The following is a 27,805-nucleotide window of genomic DNA, read 5'->3' as shown; positions in this document are numbered from 1 at the left end:
TTGTTGAACTGATAAGAAAGGTTTAGGCTGTCGTTGGGGCCAGAAGGTTCTGTGGGGTTGCTCAGGGATGGGTGGCCTTCCAGAACCTTCTGCTGGGTCAGTGTGACCAGGCTGCGATGACACTTTGATACAGGTGGATTTCCAAGGAGAAGAGTGGAACCCAGCTTCATGGCACTGGAGTGACAACCCCTCAGTGGGGAAGGCCCTCAATGAGAAAGTCATTTTCTTGTTAGTGTCTGCCAGTGCAAAGAGGCCCAGCTTCACAAGCTACTGGATTTTAAGCACGTGTGGGTTTGGGGTCCGCTAACTGTGATTTCTGTAATGGCTCTCTGGCAGCATGGCTCTCTGCCCACCAGGCAAAATGGACCAAGGCTGCTGCTGGATTGAGAAGGGCAGAGGGGTTACCGCTGAAGGGAGGACAGGGCTTCAGGGGATTTTTTGGGGGCGGAGGGGGTGGGCTCTCTCACCTTACCTGGACCTTGATTCAGAGTTTCAAACAAGGAGGAGGCTACATGTGTGCACGCATGTATGCACACGTGTGTGCACTTGTCTGGCTGGGTGTGGGGGGCCTGAGTCTGAGCACACCTTTCACCTGCCTCCTCCTCTTTCCAGTTATGCCCTCCCCAACATCAGGCCACCGCCGCTGGCTGAGGGGCAGCCCTCACTGCTTTGCCTCCCCTTGTGTCTTTCCCTCCCTTCTCCCCTGTCCTCCTTCTTCGAGTCTTTCATCAAGCTGTACCTATCCTTCCCTGCCTGCTGCTTTTGTCCTCTCTGCTGGGCTTCTGTGCCCCGTTCTCTGGGGCCCCCGGGTTTCTCTGTCCCCTGCTCTGTGGAGTCCCGGCTGAGTGCTGGGTGGAGCACCCGGCTAAGCTGGCCCACCTGACTGTACCCTCTTAGCCCAGCTCTGCTCCAGTGATGGTGTTGGCTAGTGTCTCCCTGCCTCTGAGGGTGGGCAGAAGCAGTGAGGGGCCTGAGGGGTTTGAACCACCAGCAGATTAATGGCAACCAGAGTACGTGCTCCTCTCCTGAGTGGACACATGGGGAGCAGTGCCTACAACAGGGCATGCGTCAGTCTAGCTATGGTTAATGGTGGGTGACGTGTATCTGTCTGGGCCTTCCAGCCCCTGTCTCCACCTCCCTGTGGCTCTCCCTGTTGGAGGGAGGCAGCATCACACATCTGGGTCCCCCATCTTCCCAACAACCTGCCGCAGCTTTTGCAGGAGGGAGGGGTAAGGCTTCCCAGCCGCTGCTGCCATCACTGAGATGCAGAGCTGCCAGGTGCCCACAGCCCTCTGGTGTGGAGGACTTTGGGGGGACCCTTGGCTGCTGTTCCCCTGGACTCCATCTTTATCAGGCACCTCCTTTTGGTCAACTGTGCCAGGCTAACCCCTGAGAAAGGAGGAAGCTCATTATAGGATGAATCCCCTCACAGTCTGCAGGTGAATCTCACTCCAGATTCTTTGTCACACTCATGTCCTCATAGAGAGACTGACTCCAGAGTGAAGCTGGCCTCTAAGTGGACTTCTGCAGAGAGTATCCTCTTCTCCTTCTGCCTGTGTGCAGGTGGGCACTGCCAGCTTCTGGCACCTTGGATGTGTATGGGTGGACACTGCCAGCTCCTGGGAGGATGTAGTTTGGGGACATGCTGGGTGTCAGTTGTAGACTTTGCAGGCTCCATTGGGATGACCTTGCCTTAGTTTCCACAATTGAAATGATAGAATCTGCTTAAGAGGCTGGTGGTGAGAATTAACAAGAGACAATGCCGCCTCTAGTGGGCAGGGAGGGCTCCATCAGGTGCCATGGCTGCCACTGTTAACATTAGCATTAAGCCCAGATGCTGCAGCCGTGCGGTAGCCAGTCTCACTGCGAGACTCGCCAGTCTCCAGGGCTCCCACAGGCTGGGTGGCCACCTGTCTCTCTGCTTTGCTCATGCTGCCCTGCCATGACTGTGCTCTTTTCTCGGATTTAGATCCCCTCCTTCAAGGTCTCACACCTGCACCTTCCAGAGGCCTTCCCATCCCAGCTCTGGGCTGTGCCACTCTATCAGGCTGTGCCCACCCACGTCAGATTCTACCTCCTTGAGGAAGACACTGGGCCACCTCCCTCTCTCACCCCCTGCAACACAGCTTGACTGTGGTGGGGGACATCACTAGGCTAAAGGTGATCTCCCTTACTGAGCCCAGGCCAGTCCCCTCAACCACATTAGTGCCTTGATCTCAGAGCCCGTGGTCATGTCCATCCTCCAGATGGGGAGACTGACCTCAGAGAAATGAAGGGACCTGCTTAAAGCCCACAACCATGAGAGGCAGGGCTGGGAAAGGATGGATGTGTCAGACACTTGGCTGCCCAGCCAGAGGGCTAGGGACATCTGGGCAGTGGTCCCAGGAAGTGGAGGGGGGCTTGAAGCCTGAATCTTTGGGAAGAAAATGAAGAGGCCTAGGATGTGAGAGTTGGGCCTGGGGCTTCCAGCTGTGACTTTGCCCCATCTGTCTCTCTTTCCTCCTCTGGGTCTCAGGCAACCCTGAGGGGCCTTCCTTGGCACGAAGCTGCCCTGCCAGCCCCAGTGCTTATAGCCCCAGTGCTGACCTCCATCTACCTCCCACGTATACACAGGCCATCATGGAGCACCCCCAGCCCAGAGCTTTCCTTCCCCGAGCTTTGAGTTATGGGCCAGGCCTGCTCTGTGTGGAGAGGTGGAGGACAGGAAGGGCTTCATCTTGAGATGAGATGCCATTTCCTTCTCCAGATTCCAGTCTGATTCCGGAGAGAAAGGTCATGGAGGTGGGGGTGGGGCTAGGGGTTGTTCGTGGAAACCTGAGGCTGGCTTCTCTAGTCCCTTGGCAGTTTTGCCAGGTCTGAGGGGACTTCACAGGGCTAGGATCTTATAGATGCTTGGGGGGCCTCGTGCCATCTGGACGGGTGGGACTTGGGGGCTTTGGGAACCAGCGTTCAAGGGCTCGTTGCTAGGAAACTCTCCAAGGGGCAGTGGAGGTTTGGAGTCAAGGCAGGTGGGCCTGAGCCCTGTTTGGCAGTGTGATGTTACCTGTAGGATAGGAGTGGTCTTTCCCTCTCTTCCCCCTTCCAGCCACCTACCCCACTCCCATGCAGAGATTTGCCTCCAGACCTGGTGCCTTGTCTTTAAGTGACTGGGCTGCAGGCCTCAGGCCTAGGGAGGACATGCTGAGGGTGAGGGGCTTTCCCATTGCTGGCTACAGCCCTCCAGCCAACTGGGAAGATTCTCTTCATGTCAGGTTTTGTTTTTTTTTTTTCTGGTGCCTACTGTCTAAACAAGAAGCTACAGAATCAATATTCGTATTCCCCGAGGGAAGTGTGTGTGTGGTTTTTGCTTTTTTTCCCTTCCCTTCTTCTCTTGTCCTGTGTAACCTGAAGAGCCTCCAGAGCTGCCTGTGGCTAAGGGCAGAAGGAGGGGGCAGTGCAGGTGACCACAGAGATTGAGATGGCCCTGCTGGCTTGCAGGGTCCCCACAGGGGTCTCTTGGTGCCTCCCTAAAGGAGTCAAGGTTCTGTCATTCAAGTCTACATACGGTCAGGACCTAAGGGGCAGACTCAGCCAAGCCCTGCCCTGCCACCGTAAGACTCAGGCTGTTGGCTTGGTGCTCCTGGTCCTGGTCCCGCTCGTCTCACCTGGGCCCCCACAGTGCTTTTCCTTCTGGATCTGGTCTGGCCCTGCTGGGTCCCCAGCCACCACTGTTACCCGTGACTGAGCCTGGTGAGGGGAGAGCCTCACAAACTAGGAGACTGTCTAGCTGGGATTAGGTGGGGAGAATCTTCACAAACGAGTTCTGAAAGCCCCCATCTTAGGTCAGGGGGCCTCTGTCAAGGGCAAGCCCAGCCTGATCTTCTCAGTTGGGTAGCTTACTTTGTGACCTTGGACAAAACCCCTCCTCCCCCTGGGCCTCAGTTTCCTCTCTTCCAGGATCCTTCCAACTCTGACATTCCAGTGCCCTAAGAAGACAGATCTGGGGTCTTCCTGCCCCTCACCACGCCCTGCTTTAGCTGTGGCCGCTGGGCCTTATCTCTTCCAGTGCGAGGGTACCTGGACCTCCCGTCCTCCTTTGGCCATATCTTGGGTGTCTCATGGCTGCTTTTCAGATTGACCCACTTTGAGCTCTGATCAGCCTAATTGTTTAGCAGAGAGGGAGGGGCATGGGAAGCCTTTCCTGCTGATCAGTATCCATCTCTCCCACCAGGGAAATGATCCTCATTAAAGAAAGGGGAAGGGGTGGGTGAAAAGGGTGAGAAGTGACTCCCTCTGCCTGTCTCCCCCCCACCCCTTAGACCCTGGGCCTCTTTCTTCCCCTTTGATGCCTGCCTTCCCTGCTGGCTAGTTCTTTCTGAACAAGCCCCCTCTTCCTGTGCACTGAGACTCTGCCACACCTCTCAACAGCTGTGTGACCTTGGGAACTTCCACAGCCTCTCTGGGTCTTGGAGCCTTTTCTGTAAAACAGGGCTTCCATGGCTGTACTGCCACATAGGGTTGGGGTGTGACAGACCGTGAGGGATGGGCCTGGCCCTAGGGAGTCTGTGATAAGGGCATGTGGATCCCGACTGGATCTAGGGGGATTTGCAGTCCAGCTGGGCCTGCACTCCAAGTGCTAGCCACTGTCCCCTCATCCATAGCACCCAGCTCCCATCCAGGCCCTACAGGCACTTGGGACCCACTTGTGGTTTGTGAGTCTTTCCTCTTGTGCTTGGCCCTTGCCTTTGCCTGTGTGCACATGTCAGCTTGTATGTGGGCGTGTCTACACCTGTGTGTTCGTGTGTGTGCATGTGTCAGATGTGTTCATATCTAAGCATGCTTGTGCCTATACCCACTTGTGTGCGTGTGTTTGTACTCAAACATGGATGCATGTTGTGTAGGTGTGTGTGCACGGGCATTCTTGTGTAGGCAGTAGTGGGTGTGTGCGTGTGTGTGCATATGAATTCAAATGTGGGCATGTGCTTGGGAGCCTATGTAGTGCAGGCACACATGTTGTTTATCTCTGTGGCCAGAATGGGCTCCTAGTGCCCACCTTCACCACCCGCCTTTGAGGTTAATGCCAGGGCTCGTCTGGGCAAACACTGGCAGTAGGAAATAAAGCATCCTGATTGTTAGGAACAGTGTTTTGCAAACTTTTATGTTAGAAACAGCCTGAGTTAAGGCTGAGCTGGAAAGTTTGATCTTCTACCAACTGGCGTGGTGACAGTCTGCAAAGGAAACAGAGGCTGCGTCCTTGTAATTCAAATTTTTGCAAATTGAATGGTATTTGGATTCACTGGAGGACTTGGGACTCAGAGGAGCTCCGTGAGTCCTTTGTGAAGTGAAGCATCTTTGCAAACAGCCGTTCCCCGTGTGGAAAATCTGGAGGGTGGGTGTGGAGCCCGGGCTCAGGCAGAGTGGGAAGCTCTTGCTGTGTGACCTTGGGCTGGCATGTTTCCCTTTCAGAGTGGGTGCTTCTCATTTGCACACTGAAGGGCAGGAGACTGGCAGCCCTTGAGTATCTGCTGTGGGTTTGGGTCCTCCCCGCAGCAAGACACCGTGGGCACGATTTGGGCTGTAAAAACTTTGGCTTGATGATCCCTTGATGATCTGGAGGGATGATCCCTCCAGATGTTCTCTATCTGGAGCATCTCCAGCGAAGACACTTCCTTCAAGGATGGATTTTTGTCTACTGAGTCTTCATAAATTAAGGCTGTCCAGGTGCCCTATGATGGGCCCTGGCCCCAGTAGCTGTGTGGACCCAGTTCTTGTGGGTTCTGATGTCTGAGAGAACCGTAAGTTTTGCTTTCCTGGAATTTTCAGGACTTGCCTGTGTGTTGTCAGTGCTGTGATTTGTCCAGGGCCCTTGGCATTTTGGGAAGTGGATGTGAGGGTCTCAGGAGCCTACAGGCCAGGAGGAGTTCCTATGGGGGCAGGGAGCCTGGGTGCAACCGTCTCCTTGGGCATTATGGGCTTTGCATGCTTCCCTGACTTGGAAAGGACATGCCACAGCCACAGAAATCCCTGAGGTCCTGATGCCACCATCATATACACAGGGAAACTGAGGCCCAAGATGGGGGAAGGGAACCTTCAAGCCCCACATATCTGCGGCTGCACATACTCTGTGGGCAGGGCCCAGCCCCCATCCCTAATGATCAGTATACACTGTGGGGAGGGTGACTCCCTGTGCAGCCTTCCTTGCACTGATGTACAGCTGTTTCTCTTAAATAAAAATATCCGGCCAGGTGCAGTGGCTGATGCCTGTAATCCCAACACTTTGGGAGGCCGAGGTGGGAGGATCGCTTGAGCCCAGGAGTTGAAGATCAGACTGGGCAACATGGTGAAACCCCATCTCTACAAAAAAAAAATACAAAAATTAGCCAGGTGAGGTCGTGCACACCCATGGTCTCAGCTATTCAGGAGGCTGAGGTGGGAGGATTGCTTGAGCCTGAGAGGTTGAGGCTATATGGAGCTGTGATGGTACCATTGGACTCCAGCCTGGACACAGAGTGAGAGCCTTTCATTTATAAATAAGTGAATAATAAATAAATAAAATCTATGGCATGGGGTCGGGGGGCAAGTTGAGGTCTGCTTTGGCAAACTCGAAGGGCAAGATGTCTATGTGGTGTGAGGCCCCAACTCCTGGGGTTTCTGTGGGGCAAACTCTGATGTCCTTGTGCTGTTTCAGAGACACGAAAACCTTCTGGGTCCCCTTGAGAAGGACAACTTTGTCACCAGGCAGTGTGGGCTTGGAGGGGCTGGCGTATTCCTGAGACGGTAGAGGCCGGTGCTCTGCCGTGAGTTTCCAGCCTGATGTGGCATTTCAGTCTTGATCACTTCCTTCCGCAGCCCGCGTTCTCCTCCTGCTGGCCCCGCCTAAAACGCTGCATTTGAAACCTTAAAGGTCAGGCCTGGTGCTGCCACCAGTTCCAGCAAACAAGCAACTAAACAACCCACCCCTGCCCTGCCCCCACTTCAGTTATGAGAAAAGAGAATGAGCTGGCAGAGCAGGCCTCTGTGCTAAGGGCCCTTGCAAATGGGCATTTCTCCTTTCTCCTTGTGAACTGAGTCCGTGGTGGGTGTGTTAGGGCCCTGGGAGTCTTTGTGTCTCTCCTTGGACCCCCCCTCCACCCCCGTCCCAAGGCTTGCTGGAGTGTCTCCCTTTCGGGCTAGCTGGGACCTTACACCCCAGAAGCCTGCCGTGGGCAGAGCCCCACTTCCCTGGCTGGCCCCTGAGGCCTTGCCTGGGCTGGCTCCAGCCTCTGGCCCTGGGACTATCTGGGACACTTCAAGGTCCTGGGAAGAGCTTTGGCTTCCTACCTCTGGCTTTTGTGAACCGTGTCCCTCTCCAGGCTGCCGGCTCCGCCCAGGGCCCCTGGGCAGGAGCCTTCCTTACCAACAGGCTCCCTGCCCTTTGTGGGTCCTTCCTCCAGCCCCGTGCCCCTCCTCCAGCTCTGTGCCGGGTCATGGGGCCCTTGAGGAGTAGGCATTGAGCTGACTGCCACCCCCTCAAGATCTGAGTCTGAGGAGCGCATTTGGTTGCCAACAAGAGGCTGCTTCTGTGCTTATCATGGAACCTTAGTGTGGTGGGTTTTCATCATGGTAGGCCCTTTATCCCGACAGGGAGCCAACAGGTGTGTGATGCGGCTGTTGGCAAAGACCAAATGGTCACCTGTGCTTGGCCTGATGGCCTCGTTTTTGGTGTAGCTGTCTGTCCTTGGCCAACTTCCTGTATGGCAACAAGATGGCTGCCACAGCTCCAGGCATCATGTGCACACCCAGGCACTAGGCATGTCTCCTCTGGGTTTCTCTTAAGAGGGGAGGAAACCTTGCCCAGAAGCCCCCAGCCGACTTCCTGTCACACTCATTGGCTGGCACTGGGTCACATGTCCACTCTGAACCAATCACTGGCAATCTAAATAGTACACTGTGATTGGTTCAGGCTAATCAGGATTTACCCTTGAGCTGAGGATGGGGTCACCTTGGGCTGGAGGTGGAGATTCTGCAGAAGGCAGGGAGTGATGGAGGATGGGGAAGCAGTGTTTGCTGCTGGGTCAGAGGAGAGGCTTGAGGGTGGGAGTTGGGGCCAAGGAAGAGAAGGGAGGTGAGGGGACGGGTGACCATGCCAAGGAAATGTTTGTAAAGGAAGTAGTTGTTTTAACCATATCAATCACTACAAGCTGGGCCCCGGGTGGTATATTTTATACTTGTTAGGTCAGTCCATTTTTATCCCACTTTCACAGATGAGAAAAATTGAGGCTTAGCCAGGCTAAAGGATAAAATCACACAGATGGCAAGTGGCAGGGGCAGGATTCCTCCTAGTGCTGGGGTTCAAACACTCAGCCCTGTCCCGTACATCCCTCCTGCATCTCACCTCCTCCAGGCAACCCCTGGCCACAGGATCTTTAGGGTGTCCCTACACTCCCATGGTGTTCTGCCATGCTTCTCCCTCCGTAGGAGCTGCCCTACTGGCCAGGCTGACGTCCTTGGAGGGTTTATTTCTCACTGGGCCTCTGGTTCCCCCAGGTTCCTTGGAGCCACCTCAGGACCAGAAGTAGGAGATTTTTGGCTCCCAATCCCCCTCCCAGTAGAATAGTCCCACCCTTACTTGTGTGATAGATGTGGGTCAGTGGGAACTGTGGGACCAGTTGGTCCAGTTTAACTCCCATGTGGTACAGATGGGAAAACTGAGGCCTGGAGAGGGACACTTCCGTGGGCCTCTCAGCACTTGAGGCATAGCCTAGACCCAAACCTGGAGTTTGGGGGAGCAGCCACTGCCCTCAAGTTGCCGTGCTGTGCTGTGGTCAGGCAGGGCCTAGGCAGACTGTTTAGGACAACAGCGAGTTGCGGGTTCAGATGACGTCTGAAGATAGTGCTGGCATCAGTGGGCCAAGAGATGGCCAGAGGGACTTGTCCTGCTGCTGTGAAACAGCGCAACTGACCTGGCCTTAGAGGGCCACAGCCACGGAAATGACGCATAGACATGGCCATGGGGAAGGCCCAGATGTGACTGGGTGCTGCCTGTGAGACTTCATTCTCATCTTATGGGGAGGGTGGCTTCAGGGTGGGGTGTACTTGCCTATAGTGGGGGTATACTTTTGCCTACATACTGCAGAGGACTGGGTGTCATTGGTCAGCACCCAGTGGTGAATATGATGAGATCCATGTTCAACATGGCCGGGAGCCTAGCCCTTCCCATTACTCTCTGGCTCTGTTCTCTGCACCAATCCTGGGTCCAGGTTGGGCAGTGTTCAGGAGCCGGTCAGCCAAGGGCACAGGTCTTGGGGTAAACCCTGGGCTCTGTCCTGCTTCTGGATTGGATGCCCCTCTGGCCAGTGTTCCCAACCTGTCACATGAGGAAACAGGGATCTCTGGGGCTGTCCAAGGGTCAGGGAAAGGAAGAAGCTGACCTCTACTGGCCATGACTGTGAGTCTGCTGACTGGTAATCCTCCTCTGATCTGGGTCTCCTTCTGGGGTTTTCTCCCAGTCGCATGCTGGAACTGGTGGTACTGTCGCCTGTGCTCACAGAGTAGGCAGGGAGGGTAGTCTGAACTCACTTTCAATTCTCCCACCTCTCCATCCTTCACCCTCCTTCTTCCTCCCCACTCCATGCCTGCCTCACGCCCTGGGCTGTGCCTAGTGGTACCTGGGCAGAGCAACTTGAGGGGAGGGAGGCAGCATGTTTAATTGTTTAAGCCACACCTTGGCTGGCGCAGGCCCCAGAAACCCTAGGGGCTTGTGCAGCAGGGTCTGTGGGCCTCCCCTTGGCCCTTCCTCTTCCAGTCTCCTCCTAACCCACCTTAGCCTCACTGTGGTAGTCTGGGGCAAGCCTCCTGCCCTCCTCCTCTGAGCCTCAGTGTCCTCACTGTTCTCAGCACCCTCCATAGAAAGGGATCCTTCTGCAGGTGACAGTGGTGCTCCCCCTGCCACCTCGTCTGTATAACTGTCATCTCTGTCCTGCCCTGTAACCGGTGCTTGTGGAGATCTCAGCAGGGAGGCTGCTTCTGATGGGCATGGGGGGTGGGCACAGAGTGGGATCTCTGTCCTCAGAACTGAGTGCCCAACAGAACGGAAGCCATCTCCTTCCATGGAGGCTTAACAAGCACCTACTATGCACTCAGCATGGAGGAAGCTGGGGAGAGGTTGGATGGGCTGCCGAGGACCCTACCAACCCCAAGCAGGACCCACCTGTTGTCCCACTGACCTCTACCTGTCCTTTGGTGCTTGACTTGGAGTTACTGTCCCCTGAAACCTTCCCTGACTTCCTTGTCTGGGTCAGAGGCCGCCTAGCCTGCTTCAAGCCCCTCTCCTCCCCATTCTTGTCCTGAAATAGACCTTGCTGCCTGGCTGCTCAGGGGCTGTGTGCCTGGGAGGGGTGGGGGCGGTGGTCAGTTGCCCTTGGCTGGAACTCCAAGCTAGCATACACCAAGTACTCAATAAATGTGTGCTGAGCAGGGAGCCCATGGTCTGCAGGTGTCCACGGAGTCAAGCTGGTCATGACTGTGGAAAATGGAGCAACCTTTTACACAACGACCTGGGACAGAGCCTGGCTTTGCTAGGGACAGAGGGCATAGGCCACTCCCACATGTCTTCCTGTGGCTTTTGCAAGGAGTTTTCCCAGCCCAGGGGCTGCCTCCAAGGGCTGCCCTGGGTAGGGAGGTGAAGGGGGTGTCCAGAGAGTCCAGAGACCCACTGAGCTGTATTATTTAATGGGGTGGGGGCAGGGCCCAGGCATTAGCATGTTTTCTAGAGCCCCCTCTTCCAGCTAAGTTGAGCCAAGGTACACAACTGTGGCCTTAGGGGGATAGGAAGGTAAACACAGGATCCCCACCCTCTGCCCAGCAAGGAGGCACTGAGGTTCCCAGGGACGGGGGATGGTGTGTATTGGTTCTGAGCAATGTCCTGACCGTGGTATCTGTGGGAGCCAGCTGAACCCAAATGCCTGTACATGCAGCCAGTTGCCACAATCGGCGGCTTGTCCCAAGGAGATCACCTGGCTTCCCAGCCGGCTGCCCCGCTCCTTCCAAACTGCTCCTCTGCATAGACATTTGCCCATGCCCCATCTGCCCTGCCGCCCGCTCCACAGCCTGCCCATCTTTCAGGACCTGCTTCCTGACCATCCCCTCTCCACCTGAATCCACTCCCACACCTTAGCTGAATCCACTCCACACCTTACCGGGCTCCGGGGTCTCCAAGGGCCAACTAGGTCCCTGCTCTTGGGACACTCAGTTCATGGGGGAGATAAACAGTTAGGAAGACATGGGAGTGAGGCCAAATAAATCACACCATGCATGGTTGGTGCTCCAAGCAGCATCCAAGGGGCCATGAGACATCCTGCTGTAGGCCCCCAGGGTCCCTTGCCATTACCATGGCCCTGGGCCTCCCCAATCAGGGTGTGGAGGTCCTGGGGAGATCACCTGGACCCACCTTTTTCCATGGATAAGCCATTGATGGGGGGACAAAGCAAGGGGCAGGGGTTGAGTAAGGGAGAGGCTTGCCTTGCGTATAGATCCGGCCCCAGCCCCAGTTTTGGAGGCTCCCAGCAGCCCCACCCCTGTCTTTCTGATGCTCTTCCCTGGGCAGTGCCTCCTAGCACCCACCACGCCTTGGGCTGCCCAGACCTCATGACTGTGGCCCTGCCTATCTGGCGCCCCATGGCCCCAACTTCCCTGGCACAGAGCAGCTGGGGGAGGGGGTTGTGGGGAACAATCCCAAAGGCCATTAAGCCTAGCCATTTACTCAGTTCCTGAGCCAGTGCTGGGGGAAGTATATTTCACAGGTGATTTCCAGACTGGTGGCATATGGAGGAGGCCATTACTCTAAAAAGAAGAAGGATGGGGACTTCATGGGGCCATCTAGAGGGCCCTGGAGCTGTGGGCCCTGATGCATATGCCTGCTGTGTGGTAGAAAGCCTGGTTCTGGGGATTATAAAGGGAACCCCATATGTGACCTTGTTTGTGCCTCAGTTACCTCATCTTTAAAGTGGGATCACATTTCCTATGTTTCATAGTTGTAAGGATGGAACAGCCAGTCATTCGGCCAGCATTTTTTGAGCACCTTCTGCCTGTCAGGTGCTCTTCTCAGGAGATGATATTCTAGTGACAATATCTGTGTCAAAAAACACCAGGAAAATGGCGAATGCTTTGCACTTGTTGGCACTTCTTACTAGGGGGGTGGTAGAGGGGCTGCAGCAGGAGGGAGCTCCCATGGAGCTGAGGGAAGAGGTGTCGGGGGGGTGGGGTGGGTAATAACAAAATCCCCAGCCTCTAACATTTGTTGTGCTGAGCCTCAGTACTCTCTGCTGCCCTCACCCTGGGGTCAAGATTGCAAGATACAAAGTGTAGGGCAGTGTCAGGATGCCAGGGCCAGGAGGCTCTGCACCCGGGCCCAGTTGTGACGGGTACTGGTTCGTTTCTGTGGAGTGAATGAAGGAAATCAGTTCCTGAGAGACTGAGCTCCCACTGAAAGAGGCCCAGCTTCCCTGGGCGCAGCCGTCTCACTGCCCTTCCGTCCAGTGTGTAGAGGTGCTCCCATGTACGAGGGTAGGAATTCTGCAGACCTCGGTGTGGGAGCAGCCTGCCTTGGTGCCCACGGTCAGTCTGTGGGTGCTCATGGGGCATCACTGTGTGTGGAGCCCACTGCTGGGCCTTACATATGCTGTGCCCTCCGTTTGGATCGGCTTCCTGCTCTGTTGTGCCACCTTCACCTGGCCAACCCCTCGGCCAGGTCAGGCACCTTCCCATGCATCCCACGCATCCTGTCCCCAAGGCTTGCTGGACTCTTCTTCTCATCAGGCCGCAATCCGGATCAGATATCAGCTTCCTCTGCTTGGATTCCAGGCTCCCAAGGGCAGGCCTGCATCTGCCCTGCTTGCTGCCAAATCCCTTCCAGGTGCCCATAGTGGGTACATAGTTACCATTGGAATGAATGCATGAGTGAGTGACTGACTGACTGGGTGGGGAGTGAGCGAGCTAGTTGGGAATTTACGGAAAGTTGGAAGCACCTGCAAAGTATTTTTGCCGGTAATGAGACCTGCTGGTTCAGCCACCTGCCTCCCCTTAAGCCAATCCTGAGGCTCACCAGGCAGGGTGGCTCCTCTCGGACTGGGGAGGCCAGAAAGGTGTGGTAGCTGGGGCTACACTAGAAGCCCCTTCCTCATGCAGCTGTGGATCCCTCACAGCCTGCAGAGGGGATTTGCACTGCTAAAGGATTCACCACAGAGAGTAACGGGTTCATGGTGTGTCAAGGCAGGTTGAGCACTCACATTCCATTTACATGCAGCTTGGCGTACTCTGAGGGTCCAGGCACTAGCAAGAAGCAGATCCCAGAGGAAGTGGGCATTCTCCCCATACCTGGCTCAGGCTCCCTGGTGGGGGCATTGGAGGGAACTGGGGCTCTGCCCTGCTGCGACAATGTTCCTACAGCAGGATAGCCCTGACGGGGTATAAGGAAGGACTTCCCCATTGCACTCAGCTTTGACTTGCTTGTGGAGGCAGTGAGTTCCTGAGGTAGCCCCCTTCTCAAAGTTGGGAAAAGCTGTATATGAGGGGCGGCCCTTACCTGCAACCTACTTCCTGTTTGGCTACTGGAGTCCACCTTAAGGTTAAGGAGGCCTGACAGCCTAGGGGACAGGGCCGTGGCTGAGTTGACTGGGTTCAGATTCTGGTTCAGCAATGTGGTCCCGGGCAAGTTGCATCATCTCCACAGGCCTCAGAGTGCTCATCCGTGAAGTGGGCATGAACTGGCCTGTGCCTGGCCGAGGTACCATCGCTGCAGTGGAAATCACACGGAGCGCCCAGTGCACAGGCACTCCATGTCAGCATTGCCTTTCCCTGGTGCTTGGCTGCCTGCTGAAGTGGGGGCCCCTTTCCCAGCCCTGTCTTCCAACTTCTGTCCTACTGCAAAGTGAGGTGGTCAGGGCAGGCCAGTCTGGTAGGGGGAAGATGTTCCGGTAAATTTATCCCCAGGTGTTTCCAGAACTCTTTTTGGCCAGGCTCCAAGCTAAGCTCTGTAGGAAGCTTGATGATGGGACTAGACTGCAGCCCCAGCCTAAGATGAGGCTTGGTGAAGTGTGGTGAGAACTGTGGCTTTGAGAAGAGGGTGGGGGAAACCTAGGAAGGCTTCCTGGCAGAGGTGACTTGGCCAGGTAGAAGAAGGACAAGGCCAGAGAACAAAGCTGGCCTTGATGGGTTGAATTCTGTCTTTGCTTGGCCTCTCCTCTGTACATGGATGTCCTTGGGGGGCCTGTAAGCTTCCACAGAGGATTCTGCTCTGAAGGGGAACAGAGGACCTTGAGGGGGTCTCTGTCTTCCTCAAGGCAGGAGGCCATGTTGAGGACTCACACAGAGGACAGCTATTTGTGGCTTAGCGAGGATTTGACTCATGCTGGGGGGTGGGGAGGATGTGCAGGAGGGGAGATGGGGGTGTGTGAATCACCGAATCAGACCAGAATGGTTGGTGACACATGGACAGGGTCTGTCCTGCCACCTCTAGTCCAGCTTCATCTCCTGGTATGGGGCAGGAACAGAAGGCTGTAGCTCCTGGGTTCCTCCCTGACCCACTTGGTGACCTCCACAGGTGTCCCAACCCTACTGTGCTCTCTGAGATGAGGCCTGGACATGGCTCCCCCATTTTAGCACTGACTGGGCACACAGGGACTGCAGTGATGTTCACCTCCTGAGAGCCGATCATTCTGAGCCTCAGCTTACCCATTTGTGAAATGGGCCTGAGCAGGACTTGTGTTCCCATCGTGCCTGACTACCTGAGGAATGTGCTGGGGAGAGGAGGTGTTGCAGACCCTAAAATGCCCATAGTCTGTGGCCAGGGTGGGTGGTTCCAGGCCTGGAGAACCCTGGATTCCCCTTCTAGATTCCTGTCACTGTGCCCCTGGCCTGGACCCTTTGCCTTGCCCCTGGGAGGCCCAGGCTGGTTTGTTAGTGCCTCTTGCTTACTGCTATATCCCAGCTCTCGACTTCTGAGAAATTCACAAACAGTGAAAACTGGTGCTGGCACCTTGGCGACCCCTGAGCCTCAGTTATCAGGGCAGTTGCTGGTTTTACCCTGGGCCTCAGGAAAGGGTTCTCCCCCTACCCTTGCATAGTGAGCTGTAAGTCACTGTTATCATGTGTGGTTGCCTGTCTCCGTATCCTAGGAGTTTCTCAGTAGAGTGCAAAACACAGGAATAAACTGAGTGCTGGGTGGTGGGAGCTACTGAGGTCCCTATGGGCCCTGAATCCAGATACTTGAGAACAGCCTCAACGTTTGTAATGGTTATTTACTCAATATGGAGTCATGTTTTACAGCGCTACCTTCTAAAATACATTTATATTTATAACTACCTTACCAGTTACATATTAGGGCTCCACATAGTTTTTTTGTTAGAAAAATAAAAGGTGAATGATCTTGCTGCTGGAGCAGTTTGAAAACCACTAGGGTGGCTCAGTTTTGTCAGTCCACAGATGGGAAACCGAGCCACAGACAGGGGAGCAGGTGAGCCTGCACAGAGCCCATGGACTCTGGTCCCGGGAACCAGAACCCAAGTGTGCAGGAGAGAGCTCCATGGGGTGGGGGTGGGGGAGGGTGCAGGTGCTGGGTGGCTGGTGTTTAGGGACAGGGTGGCAGAGATAGAGTGGAGGATAGCCCAGGTCTGGGTCACTCTTCCTCAGCACTTTCTTCTTGCTTCCTGGAAGAAGTGGCTGCTCCAGCGCCAGGGCCTTCAGGGAGAGCCATGAATTATTCACGGAAGCCACAGGCCTGGGCAGGCCCTTCATAAATGAGCCTTAATAATTCATATGGAAAGGAGCCAGGGGAAGGGAGGGCCTCCTGGGCCAGCCCTGGGGCAGCCACCACACTGCCAACCTCTCCGCAGGCTCCTCCTGCCCACCCCGCCTGCCTACTCAGTGGCCGGCCACACGCAAGCTGGGCAGGAGGGCTGGGAGGTCAGCAGGACTCTGGGGAGGTATATTCACTCAGCAAATGGCCTGTTCTTCCAGGCTGGAGAGCAGGAGCCTCCTGGCTCAGGGCTCACAGCCCAAGGCAGAGGCTAACAGTAAGCAAGAGGGAGGATGTCTGATGAAATACTTGCCAAAAGAATCACCCCAGGAGGGGACATGGAGATCAGTTGCTGCTGGTGGGGTGCAATTTCAAATGGAGGGGCAAGGAGGTCTTCACGGAGCAGGTGACGTATGTATGGAGACCGGAAGGAAGTGAGAGGCCCTTGGACTTCCGAGGAGAGACTGTTTCAGGCAGAGGGAACAGCATGTGCTGAAGCCTGTGCAGGGACTGTAGGGGCATGTTCAGGCCACACCAAGGGGTGAGGTCAGGGAGGCTACTAGGGGTGCGGCCACTGGGTGGACTTGGGCTTTCCCCTAGTGCGACGGAGTTGACAGAGGAGGGACATGACATCAGGGCACTCCAGCCATGTGTAGAAGGGAACAGACTGGGGAGGCAGGTGCCAGGCAGAAGGTGGAGGCTGGTGAGTGAGCTGGCAGCTGCAGAGGTGCAGGAACCCTCAAGAGTGCCCGGCCAGGGAGGCAGTCGGCAGTGGGTGGATTCGGGCACATTGCGAAGGTGGAACCTGTAGCACTTGCTGATAGATTGGATGTGGGTGTGAGAGAAAGTGGGTTCTAGGTCACCCCAAGTCTTTGATCTGAACCAAGGGAGCTGCCATCAGCAGAGGCAGGGAGTGGGGAGAAGAGGTGGAGACGGTCCCAAGGGACTCTCAGGATCTTGTTTTGGACACTTTCAGTTCGAGAGGCCCCTCAGCCACACCCGCAGCTGGGCGTTGAAGACTGATGTTCTGAGTTGAGGTATGTGCAGCCTGACAGGTGCTTGTGACCTCTGTGACCTGGAGCACATCACTCAATTGCTCTGTGCCTCAGTTTCCCTCTGAGGGTTGTGGGTAGTGATCTGGCTGCTCTGCAGGTGAATTAAGGCAGTGCAGTGAGATCCCTGGCCTGTCACCACTGGCTCAGGCCTCAGGCAGGGAGGGCTCCCATCAGATCCCTTGAGATATGGATCCCTAAATGGTCCATGGAGGCCTCAGGCTACCCCTCCTTGGTTAGAGAGGGAAACTGAGACCCGCAGAAGCCAAGAAGCAGAGCCAAGTGGGCCGCCTGGGGTCTCCCATTCCTGGGTAGTGCTGCTACCTGGCTCCAGGCTGTGCTGCTTCCCTCCACTCCCCGCAACCCAGCAGGCTGCTATGAGTAAATATTGGGCTGGACCTGGTGCCCTAATTAATGCCGGAGGATGGCTTACCGTTAGTCTGAGGGGAAGGCACAGACTGCTGCCTCCCAGCAGAGCACCAATTAGAAGGAAAAGCTCTTTCTTGGTAAAGAAAGGGAAGGGATAGCCCTGTAATTAATAACCTCATGAAGGACCAGGAATTATCTGGGCAGGGTCCCAAGGCACGTGTGGTCAAGGGAGATGGCTTTGGACCCATTCATGCTTTGGCAACACCTGCCCCTCCCCAGGTCCTCAGGATCTCCAAGGTCCCTGTGCTAACTGGGCTGCCTTGGCTCCTATGTGCATGGGATGAGTGGGTGAGATGGGGATGGTGCTCCTGGAGGCATCATGCTGCTCATTCTAGGGTCCCTTCAACTGAATCAGAAATAGGTTGAAGATGGGCCAGCCCCTTTGAGTTCTGTGCCTCGGTTTGCCAGCTTGTGAAGTGGTGGGGGGCTAGCTGGGGAGCCTTACTCTACCATGAATCAGCTGAGCAAGCATGCTTCCCTGTCACTCTGGCCTCAGTGTCCCCTCCGTGGTCTTTGTAGTGTGAGGCCAGTGATGATTTGCTCCCACACCTGAAGGCACTGTAATCTCGTGGCCCAGGTGGCCTCTGGGGAGTGAGTGACCTCGGCTAGACTGTTCCGTCTACCAGCCCTGTCATCTTTGGGAGGTCCTGCCCTGGGCTTTGAGCCCCTAAAGCTGCCAAAACCTGAGAGTCTTCTCTCTTGCATGGACAAGCAGGAAGGAAGATCTGGTCACAGGAGGCCCTGCCCTTCCCCAGGGCTCGTTGGACAAGGCACCCCACCAGGTCTCTGCTGCATTGGGTCTCTAGGGGCAGTGCAGTGGGGGCTGCAGCCCACCTGGAGGCCACAGTCTAAGGAGGAGGCACAACCATCCCACACTTAGGGAGCTGCAGGCTTGAGGAGGGAGGCTGGACTGTGGTGAGAGCAGTCCCGCCTTCTGGATGGGCCTGTGTGCCATGAGTGTGTGCGGCAGCCATCACTGCTAGCATCCCACATGTGGGGCTGTGGTTTCCACTTACCTCCTCTTTGGTCCTTGGAGGTGAAAGGAATGATGAACTTTATCTCCATTTTCCAAATGTGGAAATGGAAACCTAATAGGAAAAGTCTAGTTCAAGGTCTTGCAAAAGCCAGGGCTAGATCTAGGCACTCAGTACACTCAGGCACTAGGTACAGAGGGACATCCACCGGAGCGGTCAGAGAGGACTCCCCAGGGAAGGTGGCCCAGGAGATGCCGCCATCTTGGAGTGCAGCCTTGAGCTTCCTGCTGTTTGCAGCAGGGTGAGGGCCTAGGGGGGGAGGGACCAGTCTTGTTCCAAGCCCTGCTTCAGCTGCTTTCGGAGCTTGGAGTGACTGCTGGGGGAAGCAGTCTTCTCCAGGCTGGGATGGGGGAGTGGCCTGCTTGCCTCCCCACCCTGTCTGTCTTTCCCCTTCAGAAGACTGCAAAGGTGCTGAGGTGGGAGGTAGCAGGCCAGTGGAAATAACCAGAATAATTAAATAGCACTTTATATTTTATAGTTTTTATTTTTATTTTTATTTTTTTGAGACAGTCTCGCTCTGTCACCCACGCTAGAGTACAGTGGCATGACCTCGGCTCACTGCAGCCTTGACCTCCCAGGCTCAGCGATCCTCCAACCTCAGCCTCCCGGGTAGCTGGGACTACAGGTGTATGATACCACACCCAGATAATTTTTGTATTTTTTGTAGAGACGGGGTTTCACCATGTTGCCCAGCCTGGTCTCGAATTCCTGGGCTCAAGCAAACCGCCCACCTCGGCCTCCCAAAGTGCTGGGGTTACAGGGGTGAGCCACCAAATAAAGCTGGCCTGCACTTTATTTTAAATTGTTGCCTTCCCCAGAGCTGGGAGAATAATTGGCCAGCCTATCATGAGAGAAGCAAGAGACCTGGGACCCTGCCATTGCCAAGTTTGCTTCACCGTGCACTTGGCAGCAGTGGCCTTCGCTGTCCCTGCTCTCTCACACTCCTCACCTGCCCCAGCCTCATCCTGTCCTGTCATCCAGCCCTCCTGCTTCCCCTGCTGCCCACCCCTAGTATCCACCCCTCACTCCCTCACCCAGCGCAGTGGCTGAACTGCCAAGCTGAAGGGAAGGCTGCAGACTGATTGTAGGTGCCCAGTGGAACAGGGTTTATCCAGACAGGCCATCTGGGAGAGGCAGCAGGGCTTTGAAGACAAAAAATGCCTCCATGTGAGTGGTGAGAAGGCCCACAGAGGCAGCGCTCCGGCGTTCAGAGCCCCTGGCTCCCTACCAGGCCTTGGCCCTTCCCAGGCCTGCCCCTGTCTGCTCTTGAACAGAGCCCCTGCCCCATCCTTTCTTGCCCCTCTGCTGGGTCCAGCTGCCCACACCCACCCGTGCCCTCTGAGGGTGAACCTGCTGTGTCACCTGTCTCTGGTTTTTTGATTTGTTTAATTATAGATGAGTTTTCTGCATAATTTATTCCAAAAGCCTGGATTATACTGTACAATTAAATCACATTCTGATCAACAACTTCACATATAAAATTAACAACTGGCAACAGTTTAATCTGTGCTGCTGCATCTGCACACGGACTCTTCTCCCATTTCCCCATCCCCTCCTCCCCTTCCTCCCCCTTCCTCCCCCTTCCTCCCCCTTCCTCCCCTTTCTCCCCTTTCTTCCCCTTCCTCCCCTTCCTCCCCTTCCTCCCCTTCCTCCTCTTCCTCCCCTTCCTCCCCTCCTCCCCTTCCTCCCCTCCTCCCCTTCCTTCCCATTCCTCCCCTCCTGGTTCCTCCCCCTTCCTCTTTACCCACCCCCTCCCCTGAGCATTTGCAGCTGCCCCTAAGCTGGAGGCCCCCACCTGAATGCGCTGCAGTTTGACATGGGGCCTCCCCAGCCTTCTAGCTGGGGTCTCAATGATTCTGTCTGCTAAAGGGGTCCTCAGCTGCAGCTCTTCACCCCACGCACAGATGATGTCACTCCCTTGCCTGATAGTGATATCCCCTCTCCCTCCCCAACACCTCTTGGTTCTGAACCATGCCCTGGAAAGCAAGGCCTGGCATCCTGCAACACAGGGTGGCATCTTCTTACCTGCAGAGCTGCCTCAGCCTGCCAGGACCCTTCTGCAGCGCCCCTTCCCCACAAGCCTCCCCACCCCCCACACAAGCTTTCGTAGGTGTCCTGAGCCCTCAGTGAGTCCTTAGATCTTAGGGGAGGGGCTGTATTGCAGGAGCTGCTAACCCTCAGGGGACTGCCCAGTAAAAACCTGTGGATTTGCCCGTTAAAAACTATTCAGCCAGTCGTTATTACCCCTGTTTACCAATGGAAAAGCTGAGGTTCTGAGGGACAGAACTCTTCCAGGTCACACAGCGGCAGAAGTGCCTTTCCCCTGAGGCTTCCCAAATGTCCTGGAAAGATGGGGTCATGGAACAGATGGAGTCAGGACAGGTCTGCTTCTCTCTTAAGTGTGTGACCCTGTACCCATCCTTGCCAGGGGCTTCAATTTTCTTGTCTGGGAAATGGAGCCACAATGTGTTCATCTCCCTAGGGTCGGGCACATTAGAGGACGTGACTTGGTCCCTAGTCTCTTGTGCCCACACCAGTCGTTAAGCCACTGCAGCCCCTAGATGCCTGCGTCTCCTCCTGGCCACTCTCCCCTCACTGTCTTATTAGTTTGGCACTTAGAAGCACTTAGGGATAAGCAGTGTCATCTCTATGAAGAGCATGGAAAATTACAAAGATGTGGGGAGCCAGCAGGTCTACCTCCCTGTTGGGTATGTGGCCTGTGGGCAACATTGTCTGGTCAGGGAGGCATTGGCTGAGCCAGGTACTTGATTCCAAGCAGAGGGAAGTTGGGCAGGATTTGATCAGCTTACCTTTGACCCAGTGGGGGCAGGGATTCCCATGTATCCCTTGTCTTTCCAAGGCCCTCTCCCTTCTGCTGGAGTGAGTACGATTGCCTGGCCAGGGTTGGACCTGGCTTGGTGGGTGGCTTCTCCGCCACAAGGCAGGAACAGTGCAGGTACATAGTCAACTCCTGGCCCCCTCAGTGCCTCTGTGTCACCCTTGGAGCTGGCACTGGGACACTGGCCAAATCCTAGAACCCACAAAGTTGCATCTCTGTGACAATGGAATGAATTATTTTCTTTTTAACTCTGAGACACGCATATTGCCTCCTAATTGAGTTTGATTTAAGTGAATAATCAGAGTAACTTGTTTTCCCTGGCACTGTGCTGATGGGCAATGTGCTAGGCCTGGGGTCTGCCCAGCAGGTCCAGGATGCCAGGCAAAGGGCCGGAGCCACCCCTAGACCTTGGGAGGAGGTGTGTGTGGCCTGCTGTGTCATAGCAGGCCAGTTCCTGCAGCCCATAGCAGAGCCTAGAGCTACTCAGCCTCAGGGTGGGAGTGAGGAGACTGTGCTTGTAAGATAGAGAGACGAGGAGGGAGGGAGAACGAGCGTGTATGTCTTGGGGAAGGATTGGACTTTATCCTGAGACTTGGCTCTTCTAAAAATTATTTTAGTGTTGAAATAGCCTTTTTAGATGAAATGACGATGATTATAATAATGTGTTGTCTGAGCAAAATAAAACTTGGCATCCATGTCTCTTCTTCCAATTAATTTTCTTTTACTTAACTGTGAAATCCTAGAAGCAGAGACCTATAGACATACTAGAAGAGTCAACAGCCTGGGGTGGAACCAGTAATGTGCTGGTAAATGTTTACAATTTGCTCTCCAGGGGGAAAAACATGGTTTCTAGCATTTGCCAATTCCCGTGGTGCAAATATTCCCACCATGACCTATTTCAAGCTCCCCAGGTGACGGTACCGAATGCAGAGTTGGGAAGAGGTGCACAGAATCAGCTTTTGTGAGTCAGCTCTTGTGACTCCGGCACACTTCTGGGGCAAGTCCTGTGTTCACTAATTCCTGGATAGGTGACCTTGGGCAGTTCAGTTGAACCCTCTATGCCTCAGTTTCCTTATCTGTAAGGTGGGATGATAATGTTTGCTTCTTTACGAGGACTGAAGCAAGAAAGTAGGTGATATGCTGGCACTGCACCTTATATGTAGTGGATGCCCATGCACATATAAGTCCCAGGAAGGATTGACTGGCATTTTGTCCTCTACACCAGTGAGTGGCTGAGGTCAGGGTCAGGGCCAGGGCAGAGCTAATGGTTCCCTTCGGGGATCAGATCCTCACTCTGCCCATTTGTCTGCCCCCTGCCTGGCTGACTGTGATAGCTCATCCCAGCGTTAACCCCCAGGGCTCCATCGCAGAAGCACGAAGGAGCTATCCGCTATGTTGTCCACCTATAGCCAGGCCCAAGAGATGAGTGCCTGGTGGACAGGTGCCAGGGATCACGCAGGCTGTCAATTTTCTGCTGCCCTTTGCCCTCCCCAGGCTGGCAGCTGAGGCCTGCTTGCCCTTCTTAGCTCAGCCTGCAGCCTGGCCTCCTCCCACATTCAGGGTTAGATTCTCCCCTGTGGTGGGGAGCGGAGGAGGGAATCTGGCTGTGGCTCAGCCAGCAACAAGCCGAAGCTAATACCTCTTTCTTTTGATGTTGATTTTTTTTTTCCATCATGGTCCTGACATTCAGCTTGGCAAATTGCAATTAGTGATCTGCCTGCCTCCTGCTCTGAGTTCCCATGCCAACCGACCCAGGCACATACAGTGGCATGGGCCCAGCCCCCTAGTCACAGGCTTGAGTGGGGGAGGCGGGGCAGGCGGCCAGGTAGAGGCTTGGGCTCCTCTGACCCATGGAGCCAGAATAGCACTGGAGGAGGCAGCAGGCCCAGGGAGTTGGGGCCAGATGCAATCTTCTGGACCCCATGGCTCCCGGGGTACCTCCAGAGGCTGGGGAGCTGACATCACCCTGCCCCTACTGTACCCTGTGGGCTGTGTTTGACCCATGGCTTATTTAAATCTTCATGGTAATTTTTTTGTGCGCCTTTCCTGGAAAGGCCTTGGTCTGTAAAATGGGAGTGTGTCAAGTGGGATGGGGAAGTTGAGATACCTTTTCAGATGCATGAGGGCATGGGTCTGTGTGGTTCTCTCTGGCTGGCCGCTGGCAAGGTCTAGTGTGGTTTTGCTGGCCTGATCTGGCTCTGCTTAAGGGTGTAGGTCACACATCTGAACCCAGGCGAGGCCTTGCCCCAGACTCCTTCCCTCTTCCAGGCTGTGGGTCTGAGAATAGAGGGCCATGTGACGAACTGTCCATCCTGTCCACTCACAAAGATCCCTGTGCAGCAAGCACCCTTGACTTACCTATTCTCATGTGTTTTTATAAGACCCTGAGAGGTGGCCCCAAATTATCCCCGTGTTCCGGAGAAGGAAGCTGAGATGCAAATGGGTTAAAACAATCCCAGGGTGGTACCAGTGTGAGGGAGACCTGCTCAGGATGTGGCTCAGGTGGATTGTGGGGCAGGATGGTCTGCAGTGGACTCATGAGTGGGTGGTTCCTGCTGGACATCGGCAATGAGCCTCGGGTAAGCGTCTGTCTATCAGGGTGTTGGGTAGGCAAGGGCTGCCCAATCTGGAACTCTCCACGTCCACTGCTCAGGTGAGACCTTCAGGGGCAGGGACCTGCCCAGTTACACAATGACTTGGTGACAGCAGTGTTCCCTCCCCTTCCCTAGGCCCCACCTGGCCTTGGAAACAGGAGGCTCCAAGATCCAGCAGACCTCACTCCCTGAGGCTCTGTCATGTCCCCCTCCTCTGTGGTGTCCAGAAGTCCCCATGTTCAGAGCAGCTACATCAAGGGCTGGCTCTTCACAATGAAAAGTAGCCTCACTGCAGGCTTCTCCGAGCTGCTGAGCTCCTTCAGCACATCCACAATGCAGTCCTCTCTCCTCCCTGCCGCCCCACAGTGCATGAGGAGCACCTGGGCCACTGGGTCTGGACTTCAAAGGGGAATCGCAGGCACTTGCTGGCTCCTTGCTGTGGGTCCTCCTCTAGTGAAAATTGGGGTGTGAGTGGATGGCTGCCCCTCGTGCCCCCGGGTGGCTGGGGCGGGGCTGTGCCAGCTCTGGGCGGGCCCTCCTGACACCTCTGTCCTCTCTCTGCACGCAGGATGCAGCACTGGGCCCGGCGTCTGGAGCAGGAGGTCGACGGCGTGATGCGGATTTTTGGAGGTGTCCAGCAGCTCCGTGAGGTGAGCCTGGTGCCATTTGCTGTCTCTTCAGGGACCCTCTTCCAAGGGAAGGGGGAAAGCTTCCGAAATAAGGAGTGAGAAAGATTTGGTTTAATGGAGGTCCTGGTGTGGTGAGACCTGATGGGCCCATGGGGGCAGGTGGGGACATGACTGGATGGGCAGCGCTCCTCTGGGGCCTGGCCTGCTCTTCCTGAGGCAATGATCAGAGCCACCACCTGGCTTGGACGATGACCCTGTTGCTGAAAGGGATTTGGAGCTTTTTGGGCTTTCAGGAGGGAGAGGTCTGTGTCTGAGGCACACCTAGTGTGGGAGCCCAGGCCCAGGAGGGGTCAGTGGACACAGGGGTGAACAGGAGCTGAAGGAATCCAGGAAACAATGGGATGGCTGGTCCGCACCAGCCTGAAAGCAGTGCTTGAGGCGCTGTAGCAGGAGACAGTGGAAATCCCATGCCTGGCGGGATGAGGGATCAAGGTGCGGGAGGGGTGATTGATTAGGCACCAGCCACCACATCCATCCTGGGAGATTATGTTAATGTTTGAAATAGTGATGTGAAGAGCAGGCCATCCGTCACCCCCAGAAGCTGCAAAATGTGCTGCTGTCAGGCCCCAGGCTCCTGAGCCATTGCTCTCTATGTGGAGATGCAGAGGCTGGGAGGGCCGAGCTCATGGAGTGATGGAGCTGCGACTCCCAGGGTACGTGTGGTCTTTGAGGATCTTGTTGTCAGGGGCTTGGGCCAGGAGGTACTGACCAGAACTGAGCAGGGGATTAAATGGGGGTCTCCCACTGAGAGTTGCCTGGGAACAGCAGAGTAAGCTGACCTACTGTTGCTGGTCCAGTCAGGAGTCCAGGTCCAGGGTTTGGGGATTATATATCCACTGTGTTCCTGTTGTCCCTGCTGGTCAGGGCCAAGGTCAGCAGATGTAACCTCGGTGGAGTGGGGACCATGGGGCTTGTCCTCAATCCCTTCCTCACACTTAGCTTATAGCTGGTGCCCAGGAAGTGGGGGTGGCAGCCAGTGTGTTGACATTGGGTGTGAACGTAGGACCTCTGGCCCAGGCTGGGGCTGGTCAGGGGTGGCTAAGGATGTGGCAATGCCATGGGGAGGGAGAGTCCAGGTCTGGAGGTCTGTGTCCTCCCTGCCAGTGACCCAGCAACACTAAACACCCCTTTCCTGGTTGCTGGACTTGGATCTCAGCAGCCTCCATCACACTCTCTTCCTGTGAACTCTCAATGACTCAGCCACACTTGGAGGCCGGCAGAGCTTTCCAGAGAAAGTGCTGTAGGAAAAGCTGTTCCGGAACAGGAGTCAATTTAGGCTCAGGAATAGCACCCAGCACTAACCAGGCTCCAAGTAGCCACTGCCAAGGATAGCTGTGTGGGCTAATGAAGGGATGATAGCTCCCTGATGTGTGCATCCAGCACCTTTCCAACTTTCATATCGGGACATAAACTATACACCACATCAGGAGTTAACTGTACTCCTCTAGTCAATAATCCTTCATGACTCAAACCTTTAGCTTGAGGTTGTTGTTTATTTTATACTTACGGGCAACTCAGGCTCTGAATATCTGGCAATGAGAAAATAATGTTCATATGTCATGCCTAAGGTCTGTCTGGACCAGTGACCTTGCTGGATTGTGAGAACCAGAGATGGAATCCCAGCTCAGCATACCATCATGTGCCCCTGGGTGAGCGCTGGATCCTCTCTGATCCTCATTCTTGACCTGTGACACGGCTGGGAAGTCTGACTGGAGGATGAAGTGGTGAAAACAGCAATGGACAGGGTGATACAGATACGCCCCTTTTTTGGAAATCAAATTTGAGTTTCCCTCATTGATCATTTTCACTCCCAGGATCATTTCCCTTCCTTTCTGATAGGACTTGAGAGATTCCAGACACTTTCATCAGTGAGCATGTCTCCCCGACCCTCTCCCGTCCAGCAGTCACCAAGCTGGTCATGCTGCTGGCTTGTAGCAGAGCTGGGGCATGGACCCAGTGCTCCTGACTCCTGTTCCAAAGTGCAGCTCCGGCTCTGGCTCCACTTCCCTTCGTGGTAGGGCGGACAAGATGAGCCTGGGGCAATAGGGAGCTGGGCCAGAGCGGGGCCATGCTCAGCATGGCAGGCAGGCAGGCAGAGAAGTGCTGACCTAGCATCCCCAGCTCCTCCTGGCACTCTGGTGGAGTGCCTCTGCCTGCCGATGGCTGCCAGCTCTCCAGTGGCTCTCTGTCCTGCTCTAGTTTTCCTTGTCTGCTTCTTCAGCCACTTACTTCCGACAGCTCTGGGGCTGTTTCTTGGCACAGGGCACTCTGGTGAGGTGGGTGTGGGAGTTGGGGGTTGAGGCATAGAGTTCTAGAGGAAGAGGGCAACCCTGTGGGAGCAGGAGGAGCCAACCGGTTGGCTCCCTAGCGCTCCACAACTCACCCCTGACCCCGACTGAGCCACCATTGCTCTCCAAATGCACACGAAGACAGTCCGTGTGCCCAGCCCATGCCTGGCCCTGATAGGTCAGGAGGATGCTTGGAGCAAAGCCCTGACCCAGCTGTGATACTGCTGCAGACCCTGGCACCAGCTTTGCCAAGCTGACAGCCTCGGCCGCCACTGGGGCTGCTCCTCCTCAGCCCTCCTTGAGCTGATTCTGAGTTGCCCCCAAACAGCTGGGGTGATCTGGCATCCGGGCCCCTTGGCCTTCTTCCCCTCAAAGGCTGCCCAGCCTGCGTGCCCCCATCCTAGAGGCTGACCCACCCCCAGTAGCTTGGAGCCACGAGGGCTGGCAGCTGCCAGAGTGCAGAAACTGCAGACAGTAGCGTTTGGGAATGTTTTCCTTGCCTTGGCACTTTCCTTCTCCTGACCTCACCATAAACCCCATGGAGGCATGGCTGGGTACAGACTGGCCCATTTGCAGGTTGAAACTGTGGCATACTTCTGTGGCATGGTGGGCACTCCCTGTGAAGACCCCATCTCATTTCCTCATCTAACATCACAGCTAGGGCATAGCTGGAGCTCTCCTTGTGGCCTGGTGCTCACGTGTTGTCCCCACCCCCACGCTTGGCCAGACACCCTGAGTCGCATCCTCTTGGGTTCCCCAGCCCAACTGCCCCAGCCTGTGGCCCACTCTTGCCCTGAATAGGCCGTGAAAGTATAGACCCTACTGTGATCTCCCCCTGCAGAGCCCCTAGGGCCCGAGCAAGGTCTCTGGAGCCTCTTTTCCACTCTCCCCCTTCAGCACCATATTGTCCCATCCTGCGGGGAGAACAGAGAGCATATGCATGGGCTCTGAGCTCATTTACATAATAAGGTTGATCAGGATGAATAATTCATCAGTTGCCTGGGGGTGCATGGGGAATGGGGGTGGGGAGGATGTGGAGCTGGGACAGGTCTCCCCTCTCTGAAGCCCAGGTCACTCTGATAGGTACAGCCAGGAACCTACCCTCTTCTGGCTAGGTATCTAGGGTCCA

At 55.4% G+C, this 27,805-nt stretch overlaps 2 protein-coding genes across 9 annotated transcripts in view; both read left to right on the top strand.

Moving 5' to 3' along the window:
* RASSF1 (Ras association domain family member 1) overlaps window positions 1-27,805 on the top strand; it is a 274,834-nt gene that overhangs the window by 102,951 nt on the left and 144,078 nt on the right. The window lies entirely within an intron of this gene.
* Window positions 1-27,805, top strand: part of CACNA2D2 (calcium voltage-gated channel auxiliary subunit alpha2delta 2) — a 140,540-nt gene that overhangs the window by 2,427 nt on the left and 110,308 nt on the right. For all 8 annotated transcript variants that reach the window (XM_077992840.1, XM_015130839.3, XM_077992837.1 and 5 more), the window contains exon 2: window positions 24,268-24,349. In XM_077992840.1, coding sequence (XP_077848966.1) covers window positions 24,268-24,349 — 82 coding nt within the window. The remainder of the gene's footprint in view (window positions 1-24,267; window positions 24,350-27,805) is intronic.

This window comes from Macaca mulatta, chromosome 2 (genome assembly GCF_049350105.2).
Source record: "Macaca mulatta isolate MMU2019108-1 chromosome 2, T2T-MMU8v2.0, whole genome shotgun sequence".
Classification (NCBI taxonomy): domain Eukaryota; kingdom Metazoa; phylum Chordata; class Mammalia; order Primates; family Cercopithecidae; genus Macaca; species Macaca mulatta.
Note: the sequence above shows the minus strand (reverse complement) of the source record. Positions and strands in the feature narration are given on the sequence as shown.